Below are 19868 nucleotides of genomic sequence, written 5' to 3' on the forward strand. Positions count from 1 at the left end.
GAAAGCCAAGGATAGGTTTGCCATTGTTTTCCAAGAGTTAAGGCAGGGTTCAGCCCACAGACCTACATTTCCATGTAGGTCTCCCTGAAAGTCAATATGGTTGTACACATGGAAATGGAGGTAGGATTTGCCGTTGTAAAATTAACAGTTTTTGACAAGCAAAAGATTAATGTTATTCAGAATATGGGCTTCTGCAGGAAAAAAGTCAACTCCAGAGAGCACGTGGTTTTACAGTCATGCACATCTCTGTCAAAGGCAAGTGCAAGTGGTAGGGCATGCCTCAGACTCGCTTAGGTGCTTCTTAGGGCTAGTAGGCCTTTCAGTGTTATTGTATAAAGGGTTTTTGTTGATGATTTTGGGAAGTTAAAGCAAATACTCTAAACCTCAGGGTGCTGTTGAAGCCAAAGAGAAGTCTGCAGAAAAGGGCCTTGTATCTGATAATTTTGGTTGTTTTGGTTTGGTTCTAGCTGTGCCTGACAGTGCCGTAGGCAACGTGACCAGAGCAGCACCATGACAGTGCTGCTTCAGGCAGTACCCTGCCCCAATCGGGCCATTTCTTTGGTTCAAGCCTGGTGTCATTTTTTTTTTTTTCCTCAGACAAAGCATTAATTTTGACAAGATAATTTTACTTCGGTTTGTATCTGTAAGCTTTATATTTTCTGTATTTTGTGGAGAACTTTCTGCAGATCGTCATCGTGGCATTGATAAAATATGGTACCCACTAATAGCCCTAGATAAAACAGTTTGGATTTCTTTTAAAAGAAATGCTGGAAAGAGTGGGTGCTCCCAGGTTATCCTTTTTTTCCCATAAAACATATTGCTCTTTTTCTAAAGGTTTTTCTTCCCTTTCTTGAATCAGTAGGCCACAATTGTTACAAATGTATAATTTGACTGTATAAATAGTTAACATTATAGCTTACACCACATTCTAAGTTTCTAGCATGTAAACACCTTTAGAGGATTAATTTTTCAACTCTCAAGAAACATATTAGCTTATGTCATTCGTCTGCAATGAATTCAGTACCTATATGAGAGCAGAAACCTTGCACAGGAGTGGAAGCCTGGTCATTAATGATTGTTTCAGTGACCTTTACGTTTGGTAAGTCACTTCTAGGCTTCTAGAGCTGCTGTAAACTGCCTGTGCTTTTGTCTGTACAGGGAAGATCTGCAATTTGTGCTCACAAATACTTGCTTAGTATACCTTTTTTCCACCTTGCTGAATGCATATTCATATAATTTGCTGTGTATTTACAGATTTCTGGCAGGTAACCCAGTGGTGACTCACTTGACTAATCTGTAGTTATGACAGATTCTTTTTACATGCCCTCGCAGCCTAAAATCAGTGAGAGACAAGGAGATACTCAATTGTACTTGAAAAAGATTTTGTTTGAGGCTGTGAAAGCTGTCTCCAGTTTGGATATATTTTTAGTGGCAAAATTAATAGATATTTAAAATTCCCTGAGCTACTTTTCTTCTTTGATCCATCTGTCAGCTTGACATGAATAGAACTTGCACTTGTGCTGATGCCTACTATTTTTTTATTTTTATTTTTTTTTTGTGCAAGGCAGGTTAAGCAAATACATTAAGAGCCAGAAAAGCTTTTGGGAGTCCCCTTGCATTTATGTGTTTAAAAGAACATTGGGTTTAAATGCAGTGTTGCTGTTGGAAACTGTGATGTTTGAAAACAGATTTTAGCTATCTGGTTATTAAATCAGTTTTTAGTAAATAGACACAAGCGTTTATTTATTTTTAAGTTTAGAAAATTAGCGTGTGTGCTGTTATTTTTGGAATGAAGTCCTCTTTTTTTTCCCCTCTCCTTACAAATAAATGTTTAAGTGGATATGACTGCCAAGAAATAGTGCATTTTTTCCTTGAAATAAACATTTGAAAAATGCATTGGCCAGTTGTCACCATCTCTTCAGTGTGTTTCTGCACCCCCAATTCTAGAGCTTGCCCCATTTCTGAGATCTTTCCAGCTCTGGGAGACCGCTCTGCTTTTTGGAGATATTGTTTCTCCTCGTTAGCAGATACATTAGGACTTCTGCTGTTGATCATGTACTTAAGAACCTCATATCCCTCCTGAGCTAAAATGTCATGGGAGGCACTCAGCAGGCTAGGAGAGTCCGCATCACTCCCTGCAGTGCAATTGCCATACACAGTAATTGGTCTGGCAATTAGGTGGGATTCAGCCTGCTCCAGGGAATGGCATCCTGAGAAACACATGTGCCTGGTGCCTTCCCCAGGGGAACGCCGAGGGTCTATCTCTGGGCTGGCCAAGGATTGCTGTTAAAGAGGCCTTGCAGCCTGCAGTAACTCATTCTGACAGGGGACTGACATAGGGCAGTGATTCAATAAGCTCTCTGTTTATAAAATGAGGACTGCCCGGACTGTGATTTGTTGCTCCAGCTTTGCTTCTCATGAATCCGTGGATTTATCTTGCCAGTCTATCAAAAGCTTTTCTTAGGAAGAATGGAAGAGGATCTGGTGCCAGTCTTCTCCTTATACAGTTTGCTTATAGCACTCTAGCATGCAAAAAAGGACAGATGATGCCTCCCCAGTCCAAAGAGGCTTTCTTGATGTTTCAGGGAGCATTACAACTTTACACCTTCTGTTCTGAGTCTCCTTCTGAGATTGCTTGCTGGGGGTGGAAGATGGTTCTTTTAGAGAGAGGGAAACGATGCTGGACCAGTGCTGAGGTCCACAGGTAAATGCAGGAAACTGTTCTTGAGGCCTGGGCTAGGCTTTTGCAGAGATGTTTGCCCTGAATGTCAGATGAAGAAGTGTATCTGAGATTGTTCTTGCCTCATCTCTGGAGGTTCTAAGCAATGCATTTCAGAACTGGGGCACCAGTACTTAGGTTGATGACTTCCCATAAAATGGGGATGTTGGCAGGTGAAGGACGTCTCAGTGACCTCTCGTACATGTATTTGTTCCAAATTCCGCACTTGCTTGGGTCATGCCAACGTGTCACTCAGTCCCTGGCACCTTTGCTAGAGGAGTCATACAGGCCAGGCTGCAGTATGAGCCAAGATGCTGATGGGGCGCTTCCAGGGTGCCGGTCCTTGCCTGTAACAAAGCATAAAATTAGCAGTGTTCTTACTTTGCTTTTGTTAATGCAAAGTCCTCATTTGAAAGAACAGCAGCACAAGATCTGGAAAACAGGGATGTCAGAGCCTTAAAGACAGTCTCTGCTTGCAGCCCGTGAATCCCTGAAGATCCTGGTGGATCAGGTGTGTCTCATGAAGCAGTGCAGGCTGAAGACTATGGGTGGGCAGCAGTGACATATGTTGACCCAGCCTTTTTTTTAATTTTTTGGAAATTCAGAGAACCGTATTTCTTGGAGACCAGCAAACAAGTTGAAAGACCTGATTGTGCCTCTTGAGCTAACTGCGTGAAAGGTCTCAACAGCTGAAATTTGAAGCAACAGCTTGAAAAAGAAAGGGGAAAATATTCACGTCAGCTACTGTAGGGAGCGCTGAACATGAATTCACATTACATATTGTAAAATAAATTGGAAAGGGAATGGTTCATTATTGCACATCATTTGTTCTTAATAACTCCATATGAAATTAATAAAGCTTTGAAACTCTGGGTTTTAGAAGTTCTTCAAGATAAGAGTCAAATGAAAGGGAAGGAGAAATAGGAAGGGTAAAGCATTAGGGCTTCAATGCCTTATGTTTAACAAATGATCTAAGCAGCAGTTCATAGTTTCAATGGTTTCATCTCCTTAGCTAAATACTAAGCTTTAGCACTATTAGTTAATTACATTGGAGAAATTAGGAATTATTCTTCTGACAGTGTTAAGCAAGTTGAGGTGAGTGTGCTTTTGGCTGCCTTGACAGGAAACGTCAGACCGTGAATGTAGAAACTCTTTTTGCTCAAGCGTTGAGGTGCTTGGTTCTGCAGCTCTGAGTCTCCAAGGTTTTCGACTGAGATAAAATGAGAGAGGTGGACAAATACCTCAGCACAGAGCAAGCCTCAGTTCGGATTATTTAGGAGTAATTCACACATGGAGTGGGATATCCAATGGCTCCAGTTCTGTGGGAACTAGCTTCCTTTGGAGCAGCAGCAGTGGAAAGATCCCAGAAGTGCTTCACCCTCCATTCTCTTGGCCCTCTCTTCAGAGTAGCAGGAAGGTCTCCTATATCTGAGAATGGACAGCGGGACACATTCTCTCAAGAGACACAAAGGTGCTAGTAGGCCCTCCAGGTCTACAGATTTGCGTCTGCAGGTCGGCATCCACCATACCCATTTTCTTACCTTGGTTGAGCTCTCTCATGTTGGGTGGTATAGAGTTACCTCCTCACTGATGCCACCGGAGTGCTGTGTTGGTTGTGCTGCAGTTTCTGCTTTGCAAGCTCAGGATTATGATTTTGTTTTGGTCACCATTATGAGATTTTCTCCAGAAACTCCTGAAAAAAGAAACGTATTTCAAAGTATTCGCAAGGGGTTAAGACCCGCAATGCTAACTTTAGTGCATGCTTTCTCAAAAGGTGTCAAGCCACTGCATTAGAGGAATTTGCATGTAGTGGTGCTGTGTGCTATGGCTGTCAACAGAAATGTGAAGGCTGGTGTGCTTCTAATCCAGAGTGCTCTAATGAGCATCACCACATCTACTCAAACTTCTGTTTATAAAAAGATTGTTCCAAACACCCACCCTTAGTGAAAGGTCTGAATGCAAAGCAGTCAGATGAGGGGAAAAAGGAGAATATTGTTAAATATACACACTTTGAAATCCCTGAAGGAAACCTTATTTCAGTGAGCCTAAGTACATTTCAAAGTGGCAGACTAAACAAAATACTTCAAGAAGGTAACTCTGAAAAATTAAACTTTGTTTTCTTATTTAGAAATGCTGTTGGTTGTGAATAGGGTCACTCCCTTTCCTGGAGGTAGATGAATCATCTATAATGAAAGACTTATCCATTGAATTTTTCTTCTTTTCTTCTTTTGATCTATTCACAAGCTCATCATGAGATTTATTTGTTGTTCAAAAATCTCCCTGCATTTTTATGTAATGCTGTTCCCACATGAATAGCTGTCAAATAGCTGGTATTCCTTGATGTTTGGATGCCAATGTTGGGCTGTACTGGCTAGTTGCCTGGGTTACCTGTGTTGTATCTGTCTGTTTCTTGTAGTGGAGCATTACTGACGCTACTCAACAGGCTGCAAATTTTGAATAATTCGGTCAAATGTGGAATGCTAGCTTTTTAAAAATATTATTATTGGTGGCTATTGATACCTTGGAGATTGCAAAAATAAGAATTCACAAATTTGTTTGTGCTAGCTCTGAATAAAGCAAGCAAGCAGAAACAAGTCACAGATGGCTTTGAATCAACATTTGCATTCAATCTGAGCAACTTTTACAAGGGGAAGAAAAAAACTGTATTTCCTTAATTCTTAGGATTAACTTCTAACAGGGATTTTTGATAGTCTTTCAGTTGTATGTAACTATCCTCTTACAAGATAATTACACCTATGTGAGAGATTTAATCTCTAGGTGAGTAATTTTAAAGCTAAAGCTAAAGGTCTTCCCTTCTAAAGAAAAAGGAATTAATCTTTGCAAATTACTGAATATATTACACGTGTTTAAATTAAGAGTAGTCCATTCAAATATCCTTTGAAATCATAAATCTACTAGAAAGAATGTAAAGATTTTTCCTTAAGGATATTTATTTGGCACTGGTCTTGTAAGTATTTACATACACTAGTATTTGTACTATCTTCATTGCAACTAATTAAATCTGTACTTACATATAAGTGATTATTTCAGGTGCTGCATGTCAGCTTGGGGCTCTATCCTCATCCCATTAGTGGTTCTTGAAGTGGTGAATATTCTTGTCCATATGATGTGCTTGCAGTCATGCAATTACTCAGTCCTTCCTTCTTGCCCCTTGTGACAAGGAATGCAAGTGAATCAGCTCTTGACCATGGCTGGTGTTCCCAGTGCTCATCCTGAGAACATCTTTTTAGAGAACAGATGAAATCTCATTATTCATCATACTGAAACTTACCAAGTGAACACAAATATCACTCTCTCAGCTATACCATAAGAAACCTATGTGAAAAGGAATGGCTTGAAGGGTCTTTTTATGGACAAGGCAGATTTTGAAGTACTGAGTCTGTGACATTAGCACCCAACAGCCTGAACAAGCTCTTTGCACAGGTCCCAGGAGGGAGATTCCCAAATGCAAAATGATGTTGAGGAGTGATTTGAAAAAAATCTTCAAAACCAGTCAGATGTGGAGAGTTGCAATTACCAGACCTCTTTTCTACCTTTGCAAATTTCTATATAAACTTGAATATATATATATATATATTTATTAGCTGTCATGTCTGTAACTGAACCTTTTCTTGTTTTGGTAGTCTGGATTATAATGCAAGACTGTGAGTGAGAGTGAAGAATAGACATTGTGTTTTCCATGAGAGGAAGCTTGGAGTTTGCCAGGGCATGATCTGTTCTCTCTCTTTCTTGTCAATTGTAGATGTCTGGAGAACAGGGTAGGTCTAAAGACTACAGTGGTGATATTTTCCTGGTACAGTGCTGTAGTTGGCAGTGGCCATTGGTTCATGGATTCTGAAGGAAGAGACCTGCTGTATTAGTATGTAATAGCACTTAATAGGTTTTTCTTCCATGGATCTATTTATGCATTTTTGAACCCACGTGTAGGCAGCATTTCATGAGCATGACTGTAAATTATCATTCATATACTTCAGTTAGATTAGAGAAATAAATTAAAATAACATCTCATACTGCATCAACCTCCTGGTACAGTCTTCATCATGACATCGGTGTCTCTTAACTTAAAAAATTATTTTTAATCCTTCATTTGGCACTTTAATTTTTCATCTTTGGTCATTTGGGTAACAGAAAGTCATTTTAGTGGAGGGCTTTTCAAGAATTACGGAATTTATACAAGATAAGATGACATCTTTTCTACTCCTTTGCATCATCCTGCTGTTGTTGTGGCTCACTGTTTGCGATGGTTATTTTGGCAGGAAGCTGCTATCTTCCTGCTTTAAATATTAGACTTTCTTCTTCCTTGACCTGCATTTTCCAGTTTGATTTGCTGTCCATGGATGTGAATGTTATTATTCGTGTTGATCTCAGCATGAACTGGATCATATCACTGCTTAAGAAGACCAGTTCCTGTGCTAGCCGATAACTTCCGTGGAGTGTTAAGCAATGCCATTCTCATTGCTGCTGTAAATGTATGCAGAAAGATTTGTGAATGGAAGCACCAAAAGTTTATCTGTTCTCCTATAAAATAATAATCTTTTTCCATCAATGAGAAGGGAGGTGAATAGAAGGAGGAAGAGGGAAGAGTACTTGAAAGAGACTAGTGTGGAAAAAGCCAACATAATCTGTTGTATTTAGTGTAATTCTGGACCTTCTTAGAGGCCACCAAATATGTTTGTTTCTTTACGTTGTCTATTATGGGGTGGTAAACTGGAGCAGAGGGCTTAAGGTAGTGTTGGTGTACGAGGAGAAGGAAAACTCTGGGCAGTGAACTGTAGGCATGGGACTTTTGGGTGTCTTGTAGTTTGGGGGTGGGGGTGGAGAAGACGATGTGTAGAGAAGGGAGTGAATGAAGGGATCAAGAGGACAGTCGAGGAGAAGGGAGAGCATCTGGTACTGAACCCAACAGAACTCCAGGAGCCCACCTGTAGGATGTAGAAAGCTGTATTTCACTCCAAAAGTGAGGTAGAACTGGAAGTCATGGGACAAGACAGGATGCTGATGTAGCTTGTAGAGGAGCCATGTGTTTGGGGCTGCAGGGTGGGGAAAAAGCTGTAATTTCAGTGTTTTGAGTATGCCAGAGAGAGGTCAAAGATTTAAATCAGAACATGAAGGCCTGAACATCCCCATTTGTGCTTACGTTCACTAGTCTACACATAATGATGATGTAACTATCAGCTGTTTGCCTTCAGGGAAGGCTTTTACAATTCTGTTCATCTAAACAGCCGTTACTTCATTCAATCACTCCAACTGCAGTAGCAGTTATTCCCTCTGTAATATACGTGTATAGCAGTAACTACAGTTACTGTCGTTGCTCCATACAAAGAGAGGCCTAGAGTGGGTATTTGTATATAGTGGGTATGTGTCCGGTCTATTAAAAGAAGAAAAAGAAAAAAGGTCTTTACATAGTTAATATTTAAACTCCTTGTCAACACGTTCCAGTGTTTGTAGACTTCACCGCATGGCTTTCCAAAGCCTGCTGAGTCTCACAAGGCACCGAGCCTCCTCTGGGTGGCTGTGTGTGAGTGGGAGGGTGGGGGGAGTCGTGTATTTCTGAGTAATGAGCTGAAGATGGCAGCATTGGGTGTGCTATTCTCATTTCCTTAGCTAAATAGAGCTCTCTTAAAATGTAGAAATTGTAGTTGTTGCATATGGCAAATTTATCAAAAAAATCAGCTTTTCATTTGAAGGGCTCTTCTTAATACCGTAGCTTAATACCACAGGTTAGTAGTAGGCAGTCATGTTTTATCATCAGGTCATTTTGTATGCACGCTATTTAGGTTAGATATGTTGAGAGTGCATGTCTTATCAACATTGAAGCAAGTATTGACTCATAAATATGGCTCCCTTTTATAATAATATTAATAGTTTTGCAACGTAAGTTAAAAAAAATATATCTCATTATGCTCTGTTTAGCCATCAAGGGAGAAATGAAATTGATGTCTGCCTCTGTCATGGGAACATCCTACCCCTGAGCAGCAGAGATTGCTCTCTCCTGTGCTCGTTTTATATCTCCTCGCTTTCTGCCTCTTCCTTCCCCATTAATGCCCATCTTCAGAAAAGTGGAGAGCATTTGTCTACCTCCCTTCACTGGCCTTGCAGATTGCTGAGAGGGCGTTCTCAGCAGGATATTCATTTGGTCCTCTTCAGGACCACTTACAGGGACAAAGTTATGGCCACCATGGTGGATCTATAATAGAAAAACAGCAGACTCCCCCCTTCTAGCTGTTGTCTGTTTTCAGAATGAAAATGACTGTGATCATGGTGTTTTGTGAGGAGCCCAGTACAGCTGCATGTCTATCAGGATGTTCTTGTTCATAGTGTAAAAATTACTAACACGTTTGTTCTTTTAAGAGAGTCGAAGGGGATAATTCAAAGATGCTAGTGGGGTTTAAGCATATAGCTGAGCATTTCATTGCTGACAATGTCGTCGTGTACGGAACCAGAGCTGTAACCCCCCCAAAGGTTTTTCTAGTGAAATATTTAGGCAAAGAAGCTAAATTTGCTCTCTCCATGGTGGCAGGTGTCTTAGCTTCACTCAAGTCCTACAGTGATGCCTGTGTCATTCTGTGCATCTGGTTGTTTGTTCCTGAGATGTCTTTTTTGGAAAGCAGTTGCCTTGGCCTTCCTCTAAGTGATGACATCAGCTAATTGCTAATGAACAATTATGTTCCATCTTGGCTTACCCAAGTCAATAGCAAAGTCAGAGGTGGAACTTTGATTTCTTGTTTGACAATGTTGTGCTTTCACCTCTTCTTGTGGATATCTGTGATTTGACTGCTGTGGTGGAACCTCACTAAAGACATCTTAAGTCACTACAACCTTTCCTTCTTCCCGGTCTAGCAGGTTTAGATCAGACACAGGCTTCATGGTCTTTATTCTTTTTTTATCATGCATTTCTATGTAGTGCTGGGTGAATCAGTGGCACTACAGGAACTTTTATGAGAGGCAGGGAAATGAATCATTTCTCAATTTCTAAACATTTGTTGTTGAACTTAAAAGAGCTGTTAATTACTGCTCTTTTGCATTAGGGATGGAGATTCAGCCTAAAAGAGTGGGGTTTGTAAGAAAAGTGGGAAATGGCAAATAAATAGATAAAATCATCTGCTTAGGGTCTATTTTTAAGATATTCAGAAAAGTTCAAGGTTTAGTACCAAATGCTGTGTTGAAGTTTATCCTAAAAAAAAAACCGCAAATATATATAAGCTTCACCCACAGTACCTGCTACATAGTTAAATGAAACTGTAGTCTAAATTGAAATTTCATACAAAAGCATGTAAGGCTCTTAGTTTCAGCAGAGTTGTATTTCTGTGCACAAATACTGAAATTGTCGAATAAATGCACACACACACACACAAATAAATGTGTGTGTATATGTGTATGCTATATTTTTGTAGAAGTTGATTTCTAACTTCCCCAACCTTCATATATAGAAATAGTTACTGACTCAATCTGATTTGTTTGATCTAACATCAAAAAGCCATCTTGATGTGTCATAATAAAACCAGCTAAAACTCAGTACCAAAGGAGCAGATGTGATTGTCCTTTGTATTTAGCAGATACTGGACTATCTGTACTGTGAATACAGCAAAGTTAGATGCATTACTGTTATACTGATTTAGCCAACCTCCTTCACAATTTCTCATCAGCTCAGATATGTTACCTGCCTTCTAGTTATGTTGATTGAATATAGACCTAGAAAATAATTGTAATGGATGAGCCAAGTGAACTCACTAGCCTGAATGTAATTTTCTTTGTCATTCAAGATGCCAAATGGCATATTGGTTCTTCATTTTATGACAGAGTAAAATCTAATGAGGACTAAGACATTGGCTCAAAAAAGCTCTTATGCACTTTTGTATGTTTATTCTAACTCAAGACAGCACTTAAATATGTGCCAAACTTGAGTGCTCTGAACTAGATCTCAGAAATCTTCAGAGGTTTGTAGGCAGGGAGACCACGTGCCTTGTAGGATTTTCTTCTAAAGCAACTTATTTATTTCACAAATCTCTGTAGATTTCTGTTTGCGTCTTTGATACCTAAATGCTCTTGCTTGTCTGTTCCTAACTGGCTTTCCCTGTCAAGTGCCTTGTTGCTCAGAAGAAAACAGAATCTCACATTTTTGGGCAAAGCTCCTTACTGCAGAACAGGATGTTTAAAATACTTGGTGGTAATAACGTACTTTAACAGAATCTACGTTAAGGCATGAAATTCTGAAGAAGTGGGGCAGTCAAGTGACTATAGTGCCAATTGTCTTGGCTGAAATGCTTTTTTGCATCTCCACTGCATATATCTGTATTTCTGTATATTTTACAGTGCTATTTTTTTACGATTGAATTTGGCCTTTGCAAACAAGAAGGACAGCTACGTGCTTATGGGGCAGGACTTCTATCTTCTATCGGAGAACTAAAGGTATGTTGGTTGGTATGTCCTTTAAGGAGAATCAAGTTTCTTTTAATAATAATAAAATAATAGTTGGATGTAAATATTTTGACTTGCAAATAAGTTAAAGTTCTCAAGATAAAAAGCTTTCTTTTAAAATGTGTTATTGACCTGAATCCTTTTATCAAGTACCAGATGGCATTTGAAGCATGAAATGGATTTGTAAGGACTGAATTACCAAAGTAACAACAAACTACAACATTTATTTCTGTTTGAAATTAAAAAAAAAAATAGCCCACAAGACACTTGCATTTCCTGTAAATGGAGGCTCAGAGTTAAGGGTGTTCTGGGCTCTGAAAGCTTTGCTTAGAAGAGACGCATACATTTTTAGTAGGTGAAAAAATATTATTTTGCAATCAGACACAATTCTGTTGTAGGTAATCCAAAATACTTCAATGGATTTGTTATTGATATTAAAGCAACAGCATTTATTAAGGTACTGATTCAGTAGATTAGTTGTATTTAGAATTAAGGAATGCATAAAAGATCATGCTAGACTTGAGGCACGTGCCTATGTCACAATACATAGAGAACTATTCTTACAAAGGCAAAAGTGTTTAACTTTGCATGGTGTGAGTAGTTGTAGTGGATCATTTATTGCCTCTTTTCATACATAGTAAACACAGTGAACAAGCAACAGGTATTTTGTCACAATTGTAATGTTTTGAGATGTAATACATCTCTCTCAGCAAGATGAGAGGGAAGGGGAAGGAGAGGGGAAGGAGAGGGAGGAATACCATGTTTGCTCTGGGACCCAGATGAACTCTTGGCTTTTCCTCTAAAGGGTTGGTTTCAGAAACCATATATAGAATAGTGCTTACAAACTGTTTTGCAATATATCTGTTGTTTATTTGCATTTAAGCATCTTCCCACCTCCGCTGGTCAGCTTTCAGTGAAGTACCTGGCAATGTAATAGAAGTGCCTCCGTCTCTTTTTGCTGTTTTACCTGTAACTGAGAATATTAATGGTGAAGCTCAGTAGTCAAATTGCTATTCTTTTATTAGCAAGCTTGCAGAAAGGGATTAAAAGAAATGCATAGAAAAAAGGTCAAAGAAAATAACTTTCTCCAGTGTTTTTTTTTTTTTAAATTTGATTTCATTACAGTTTTTCTCAGTTCAGTGCATACGTCAGCCACAGAAGCATTCAGCATCAGCATGGAAATGTTGTATCTCCACAGTGCGAAGACGGTTAAGCAGATGAATACGTCCCACTTGTTTTTCCCTGGCCCAACAACATCCAGAGCTGAGCCCCAAACTCACTGCAGGATTCTGCAGAGAATCAGGCCCTTTATTTAAACTAACAGTTACAGCCATTAAGTGATGACCCTGAAAATACCTATCACATCATTTACAAAATCTAAAGCATAAAAACAAGGAAATGGATAGTCAAGAACGTAATAAATCTTACACCATCAGTGTTATAAACAAACACATTATTCTTGTCAAGTGTGCACATTCTGTTACCATACAGCAATCTTAACTGTGATCCCAATTCTGTGTTCATCACTCAGCAATAATCTCAGAGTATAAATGCAAAGAATAATTCGTTTGAAAAGCAACAGTAAAAATTAAATCATGTGTACATTTAATGGACTGTACTGATTGGCTTCAAAGGTAAGGCCATATATCATAATAATTTTGCCATAAATCAATGATACTATACACTTTTCTATTACACTGTGTATATATTTCATAGATCTTAAGCCAGAAGCGACTATATCAAATCATCTGATTTGACCTCTTGTGTATCATAAGCTATTAAATTTCACCCATGTCTTGAATACACTGATCACAGGGAGTTAGGTTAGACTAAAACATTTCAGTTATTGAGAGACTAAGCACTTGTGCACTGCTGGTACAGAACAGCACCATACCAAGAGTACCCATAGTATCCATAAAGAAACTGATAAGGTAAAAAATGTCCAGACAGTCTTTGTGGGACTGTGCTCTAGGGTAGAAAAGAATGTAAGGGGGAAAACAAAATGAAAAAACCACTATATTTTCTTCTAGTCTGACCAGGGGAGAAGCTCTTTCTAGACCAGAAACCTGGCATTGAGAGTGCTTCTTGTCAACAAGATATGTCAGCCAGGTGCTCAGGAAAGAGAATCCCTGGGTACCCCAGGGCACTGTTGCACAGCCTTGCATCAAGCCATTGCTGCTCTCTGACCTTTTGTGGGAAAGCAACCTCCCTTACCTCTGACTTTATCTCCAAGCATCCACTAGGAGGGAAAGTTTCTTTCTTGATCTGAAGGTACCTGAAAGATAATGCTAATGTAATAGACTGTAGTTGAGATTCTGATGATACCAATATCCTGATTGTAACTGAAATGCTAATGGATGGCAGCAATTGCTCTGAAAATTATGCGAACAATGCTAGCTATTCCTGTGGTGGATGGGGATGAATCTGCACCAGATTGCATGGCCGTGAAGCCTGACTATGTGTACAGCCCCCATGCTTCCCACAGAAGCCAGAGGGAAGAAGTCTTTTTAGAAATAACTGCTGCCATTCTTAAAACAACAGCAACTGTTGTCCCCACAGTCCCCTCCATGAAGGTAAAATATTTATTTATCCTTGTCACTGGGAAGGTAGATCTTGTTTCACTGTTGAATCTTGCTATCTAGATTTTACGGATATTTGATATAAATATTAATTTGATATTAATATTGATATTTTAGAAATAATATCTAGAAATTTATAGAAATAACTGAGTCACAGTATTTGCGGGGTAGAAGGGGCCAGAAGGATTTGGGCATTTCAGATGAGTGAAGGGCTTGTTCAGTCATCCCTGCTGCTATATTACACTGTTCCACTCTGCAAATCTGGTCAACAGCTTTAGCAAAGAAGAACTAAAAGCTAGAGAAATGTGGGCACCATCCTATCAATATAGGATTTCCTTCATTTTTTTTCCCCACTCAGTATTTAGACTTCAACTTTCAGATACTGAAAAATACAACTCCTCATGTGCATGCTGTGGAAACATCAAGTAGAAAATTTGAAAAGCACAACAAAATAAGGAGAAAGAGAAGATTAAAAATGAAGCCTGGGGGGGGGAAAGAATAATACAGTAAGTAGTTATAAATGTTCTGCCTAATATAGTCAGGTTAACTCTACCTAACGCTATTATACAGTATATATTTAGGGCTTAGAGATAAGGCAGAAATAATGTACATTTCAATTATTAAAACTATTTCTAAAAGGCAGTCCAAATGTCTTTGGAAATTTTAATCCATTTAGTTTGTATGATGCTCTCTTGAACTCTTTGATTAAAGAAGTCTTCCTATTAACTTCAGTTGGCTGTAGATCATCATATATCCCTGTTACATGCTTCTATATTTAACAGAGAGGTGGACTTCAAGTCTTTCTGTATAGATTTTTTTGGAGTCAAATACAATATCCAGTCATGTTTTGTTTTAATGATAGTTTTATGTTAAGAGGAGGCAATATCAGCTGTTATAACCAAAAGGTCTCAAATACAAGGTTTGGTTCTGTTTTCTGAAGAATATGAAGATGATGGAGAAAATAATTCCTGGATCACAGATGCTCATTGTAGGGCTTTTTTCAAATTGAGACTCTCTTCCTGTTTGTCTAAACAATATATAAAACTTACACTGACAACATAAAAAAAAAATCCTGTTAAAGTCAGGTCACAAATCTGGGAGTGTCCTATGTTGAAAAGCATAAGCAGAATAACATTTAAGACCAGGTTTTCTGAGACTGTATTCTCTCACAGAACAGCAAGGTGATAAAACCAGTGCTGGCACACAGGCAACTTCTCACCAGTGTTCTTATTCTGCCCTGCTGTCATCCTGAGACAGTGCAGTATTTATAACTTGTCTCAACTTTACCCCTTGCTAGTTGAAGTTATTTTTTTCCTTCTTTTCTGGTGAAACCAAAAATCTTGAATTTATGTTATTACATTCATTTTTTTATATGCAAAGGAGAAATGACAGACAAAACTGATCTTTCATGTGTCAGTGATATTTGTCATTTAGGAAATGATTGATGGTTGCTCCATGTAAATGTCTGGTGCTGTCTGAGATGCCCTAGTACATCTGACCAGCTCTCCAGCTGACATTTCAGAAACGTATAGGTCTTTAGGTCCTGTGCTATAGCTTCCATCCCTGTACAGATACCTGAGACATCCTAGGTCCTAGAGACCTGTGGTTAGGTACCTGATTTGCTTTCTTAGTCTTTGATCTAGTGGGACTGGAGGCATTTCTGTAGTGTTATGCTTATTCCCAACAGGAAGAAATAGTTGTCTAATTCTTGAGATGTCCCATACTCTAACATTGCTGCTTTTCCTGGGAATCGGTGACGATCCACTTGGAAGTTTCACTCCAAACTCTTGTTGCTTAAACTGAAGGAGAATCACCAACAACTTTATTAGCATAAGCATTATAACTTCTGTGAGTGGGCTGTTAGAGACAGTTGTTATCATAAACCCACAAGGCGGTGAGATGTTCTTTTTGACTGAAAGCTGTTTTCCATATTATCAATATCCTTGACTTCTCATGAAGGTGGATAAATTAAGAGATTTCTAATGGAGAAATTTGTATTAGATACTTAGGCATTTGATTTCACTGAAGAACTGTATATCCAACCAAAACATAAAGGAACGGCATTCAGGTCTCAGGTCTTAAAAGCTTTTGGACTCACCAGGTGAAATTTCTTTGTTGTTGAGATTCTGTACTTCACAATGTTGAGAATGCCAAGGAGCAACATTTTAGAGCACCATAATGTTTCTGAAAAAAAGCCTCTAGTTCAGCTTTGAGTCAGTGTCCCAACCATCCTAGTTCACGCTAAGCAGTTTATGGTCTGTATGAAGGTTTTTCTGCAGCCTGTGTTCTGTTGCTGAATGGCATTGCTGGTGTCAGCACACCAAGTCAGTAGTAGACTTTACAGACACCGGGCTTCAAAGTTTCAAAACACTATCAAGAACTGCAGGATATTTCCCATTGCTCTGATCATCATGACAATGCCTGATTGATCCAGGAGCCAAAAGGCCATATCCTAGAAGGGAAATATGTATCTCAGGTGGGAATTCAGCAGAATTTAGGTACTTAATTCCAAAACTGCAATCCTAACAATAATAATTGATCAAGTCTCAGCTAACTTGGAAGGCATGTCAGAATTTTTTACTGTGTGTTTCCAGACTGCGTGTTTCCTGGTGTCTGCACATCCGAGTTGCTTTGGAAGGAGCAGCTCTGTTCATGCACAAACTACACTAGGATCCACAAAGTAGGAGCCATTTCATGTAGATAATCTGAGAAGAAGAACCAGAAATGCCCTCTCAGAGGATATCTACTGTGATAAAGAATTAGCTTTTGCTTCTCTTTAAACTCTATCCTTTCATGTAACGAGGGCTCAGTGATTCAAGCAGTTTGTGATTTTGCAGAATCTCTTCTCACCTTCTTACCATATTTCTGTCCAAGGAGCGGACGTGTACCAGCAGAGGCCATTTGTGAGGGGAAGAGGAGAAAGACCTGTGACACTCTTTCTGTTCAAGCTGACACAGTACAGGAAAGAATCCATGTGCCAGAAGTGGTCACCTACTAATTCAGTTCCTAAGAAAGCATGGCCAGTAGCACTCTCTTGATTTCCTACACAGGGCTTCACTCTCTCCATTCAGAGTTTTCAAACTTTGTCCTTTAGACATTTGAAGCATCAGGTCCCATCTGAAAGTACAGAGACACCTTAAGAGGAGATACTGTTATCCGTGGTTAACCCAGGGAGCTTATTATAATTCCAGTCAAGACAAACAAATTCAATTCAGTGGAAGGAGGTAAATGCCTACATTTACAGGTACTAGATCACAACGTGGCTCTACAAGGAAATAGTGTCAGGGTGAGGCTGTTCCTGCAATCGATTTAGAAGAGGGTGCTGGTTGACGTAGACCATTTTTGATTTTTGTTTTCAAACCTGTTTAACTGATGGCTGGCCTGAAACAGCAAACTTTGTGAGAAGGAGATGATACATGTACTAAAGAAAGTTAGTTCCCTGACATTTTAAGATACCATGCATTAATTTTTCATGTATTTATTTTTGGAGAGAGAGAGGGTGGGAGGAAGAGGTTCTTGTTTCAGTTTTATGTCCTGTTATTTGGCAACAGCAGGTTGAGAACTGACTAGTGCGCGATTTTCACAGCCTTTCACATAGATTTAGAAATGAGCATAAGCAAGAAGAATTCAGGTAAACAGTGGTGAATACCTCAAGGCTAATACTTTACTCTGCTGTAAAGTATGTCCGTGCAGAAATAAAAATAAAGAAATAAGAGACGCCTTCATATCTCAGGGATTTTCTCTCTCCATGTCATTTCTCAGTGCTTTTCATGCACGTCTTCCCTGTGGATAGATATTAGTGGGCTAGCAAAAGTTGGCCTATATATGCTTTCCTTCCTCACCTTGTACTTTAGTACAGAGAGCACTGAGAATGAAAATGTATGTGTTCTAAGAGTTAAAGTAGATCCAAAAGCTAACACGAGTATCCAAGGGGAAGGAGGAGGTAGAAATAAATTTTGTTGTTAAAATGTCTCAGTACCAGATTTTCAGTTTTTGAAACCTCTGTGTCATCTCTAATGGTTTTTGCCAGTCATGTAAAGATGAAGGCTAATCTGAAATCTCTTCTCTGGGCAGCAATATTTCATGCCTCATCTGCCTAGTGTCTGCTTTGTACCTCTCTCTGTCTGTTTTTTTTTTTAGTTTCTTTTTTTCTTGCAATATTAAAACCAATGATCATTACTCAGGTGTATGTAGTGGGAGGGCAATGCATTTCATCAGCACACAATACATGGGCATTAAATAATGGGTTTTCAGATATATAGTTTCACTCTAAGTCACTGTCAGGAAAATAGTACGTGAATTTGGCCTGAAAATGTAATGCAGATTATGTGAATGGTTTGGTCAGGCTCAATTCACCTACCAAGATGATCAGTTCTGCCAGTTAAGTGACATTTGGGGACATACATATTTGTAGTTGTAGATAATTTGTCAGGAATGGTTATTTTATGACTTTCTCATTTCCATCTGAAGGTGTGTATGCCTATATGGCAGGTAGATTTCTAATCTGCTTTTTATTATTTTATTAATTATTTCTGGGGGAACATTACCATTAAAAACAGTTTTTTCTGAGTAACAAATGTTTTGTTCTATTCATACTGAAAGACCACCGTACGTAACACAAGAGAGGCTACCAACTAGCGGAAACGATACAGCACAGTGAAGCTGTATATATGAACTGTAGTACACATACAAAGCAGTATCAAGATATAGTTTAACAGATCCTGTGTTTTATTTTGCAGCATGCTCTTTCTGACAAGGCCAAGGTGAAAACATTCGATCCAAAGACAACCTGTTTGCAAGAATGCCTTATCACCACTTTTCAGGAAGCTTACTTTGTTTCAGAAAGTTTTGAAGAAGCCAAAGAAAAGATGAGGTAAATTATTTCCCTTGACTCTAAAATCTAATTTTCTCTTCTTTAGTGGTAGAAAAAAAAAGGTGTTAATTTTCTTTTTTTCTTTCAGGGACTTCGCTAAATCAATCAACCGTCCCTTCTCTGTGTATTTCAATCCATACACCCAAAGCATTGAGATTCTGAAGGATACCAGGAGTATAGAAAATGTTGTCCAGGACCTCCGCAGCGATCTAAACACTGTATGTGATGCATTAAGCAAAATGAACAGATACTTAGGGATTTGATATGTGTGGCACTGTGATTTGCTGTCAGCTGCTTTTTCTGTAGCCGGTCTAGTAACATCACATGATATGGCAAACTTTTCAAACCCATCAATTTTCCCTTTTTAGCTTGGCCTGTGGCTTGCAACATTGTGTAGCTCTGTCTAATTGTAAAGTGCAGACAAACCAAGGCAATGCTAATTTGTAAACTCAACATGGAGTGTGGCAAAATATAACCAGCAATTCCTCAACACAATGTTGTGTACAAGTACAACAGTAAAAGCTTGCCTGGCAATGGTTTTGTTTCCTTAAGATAATTCCCTTTGATGTATAAGAAATGGTGTTGCTGATTTCATTAAGCCTGAGTTTATTTCTTTGCAATCCCTTTCCTCCCCTAAGAATCCAGAAAAAAGGTATTTGCAACATTTTCCATTTTCTTTGTAAGAGAATCTGTATTTCTTTCTGTAGTGGTGAAGACAGTGTTTTGCCCATATATTTGTAACAGAACTGAGTGTCTCTTGTGACTGAACAGTACAATTTATATACCAATGCAGAGATCAGGAAGGCTATGTAATAGTACTAAAAGGTCTGTAGAGGTTACAGATTATGAGAATTTACAACTGACAAATGTTCAATGTGGCTGAGTAATTGCAAAACAATAAAAACAAACAAACAAACCAACCTCTGACGATTCATGCAGAAAGGTAGTGGTAGTTCATACATGTATTACCTGTGACAATCCTGAGCATACTTCCACTGCAGGGGATATCTGGAAACAAGAGTGGAAGTGCCTGTGTTAATTCCAGGTTGTTAGATGTGAATATAAAGCCCTTCTACATCATTGTGTGCCTTCTGCATTCCCTTTGAGCATAGTCCTCTATTGCATTTCATGCATAATTTGCCTTTCCTCATTATCCCACATTCAACCTTGACTTGGGCATGCATGACTGAGTCTACATCGTATCAGTACATATAAAAAGGTGAATATGGAAGTTGTTATTTAATTATAGTCAAGATGA

General features: G+C 38.8%; 1 protein-coding gene across 1 annotated transcript in view; it reads left to right on the forward strand.

Moving 5' to 3' along the window:
• The window catches only part of TPH2 (tryptophan hydroxylase 2), a 52225-nt gene extending 32673 nt beyond the window's left edge, over positions 1 to 19552 (forward strand). The window contains exons 9-11 of the mRNA XM_048065403.2: positions 11054 to 11149; positions 18477 to 18610; positions 18699 to 19552. Of these exons, the coding sequence (XP_047921360.2) occupies positions 11054 to 11149; positions 18477 to 18610; positions 18699 to 18873 (405 nt within the window). The 3' untranslated portion in view covers positions 18874 to 19552. The remainder of the gene's footprint in view (positions 1 to 11053; positions 11150 to 18476; positions 18611 to 18698) is intronic.
• The last annotated feature ends 316 nt before the right edge of the window (positions 19553 to 19868 follow it).

Source organism: Anser cygnoides, chromosome 1 (assembly GCF_040182565.1).
Source record: "Anser cygnoides isolate HZ-2024a breed goose chromosome 1, Taihu_goose_T2T_genome, whole genome shotgun sequence".
Lineage (NCBI taxonomy): Eukaryota > Metazoa > Chordata > Aves > Anseriformes > Anatidae > Anser > Anser cygnoides.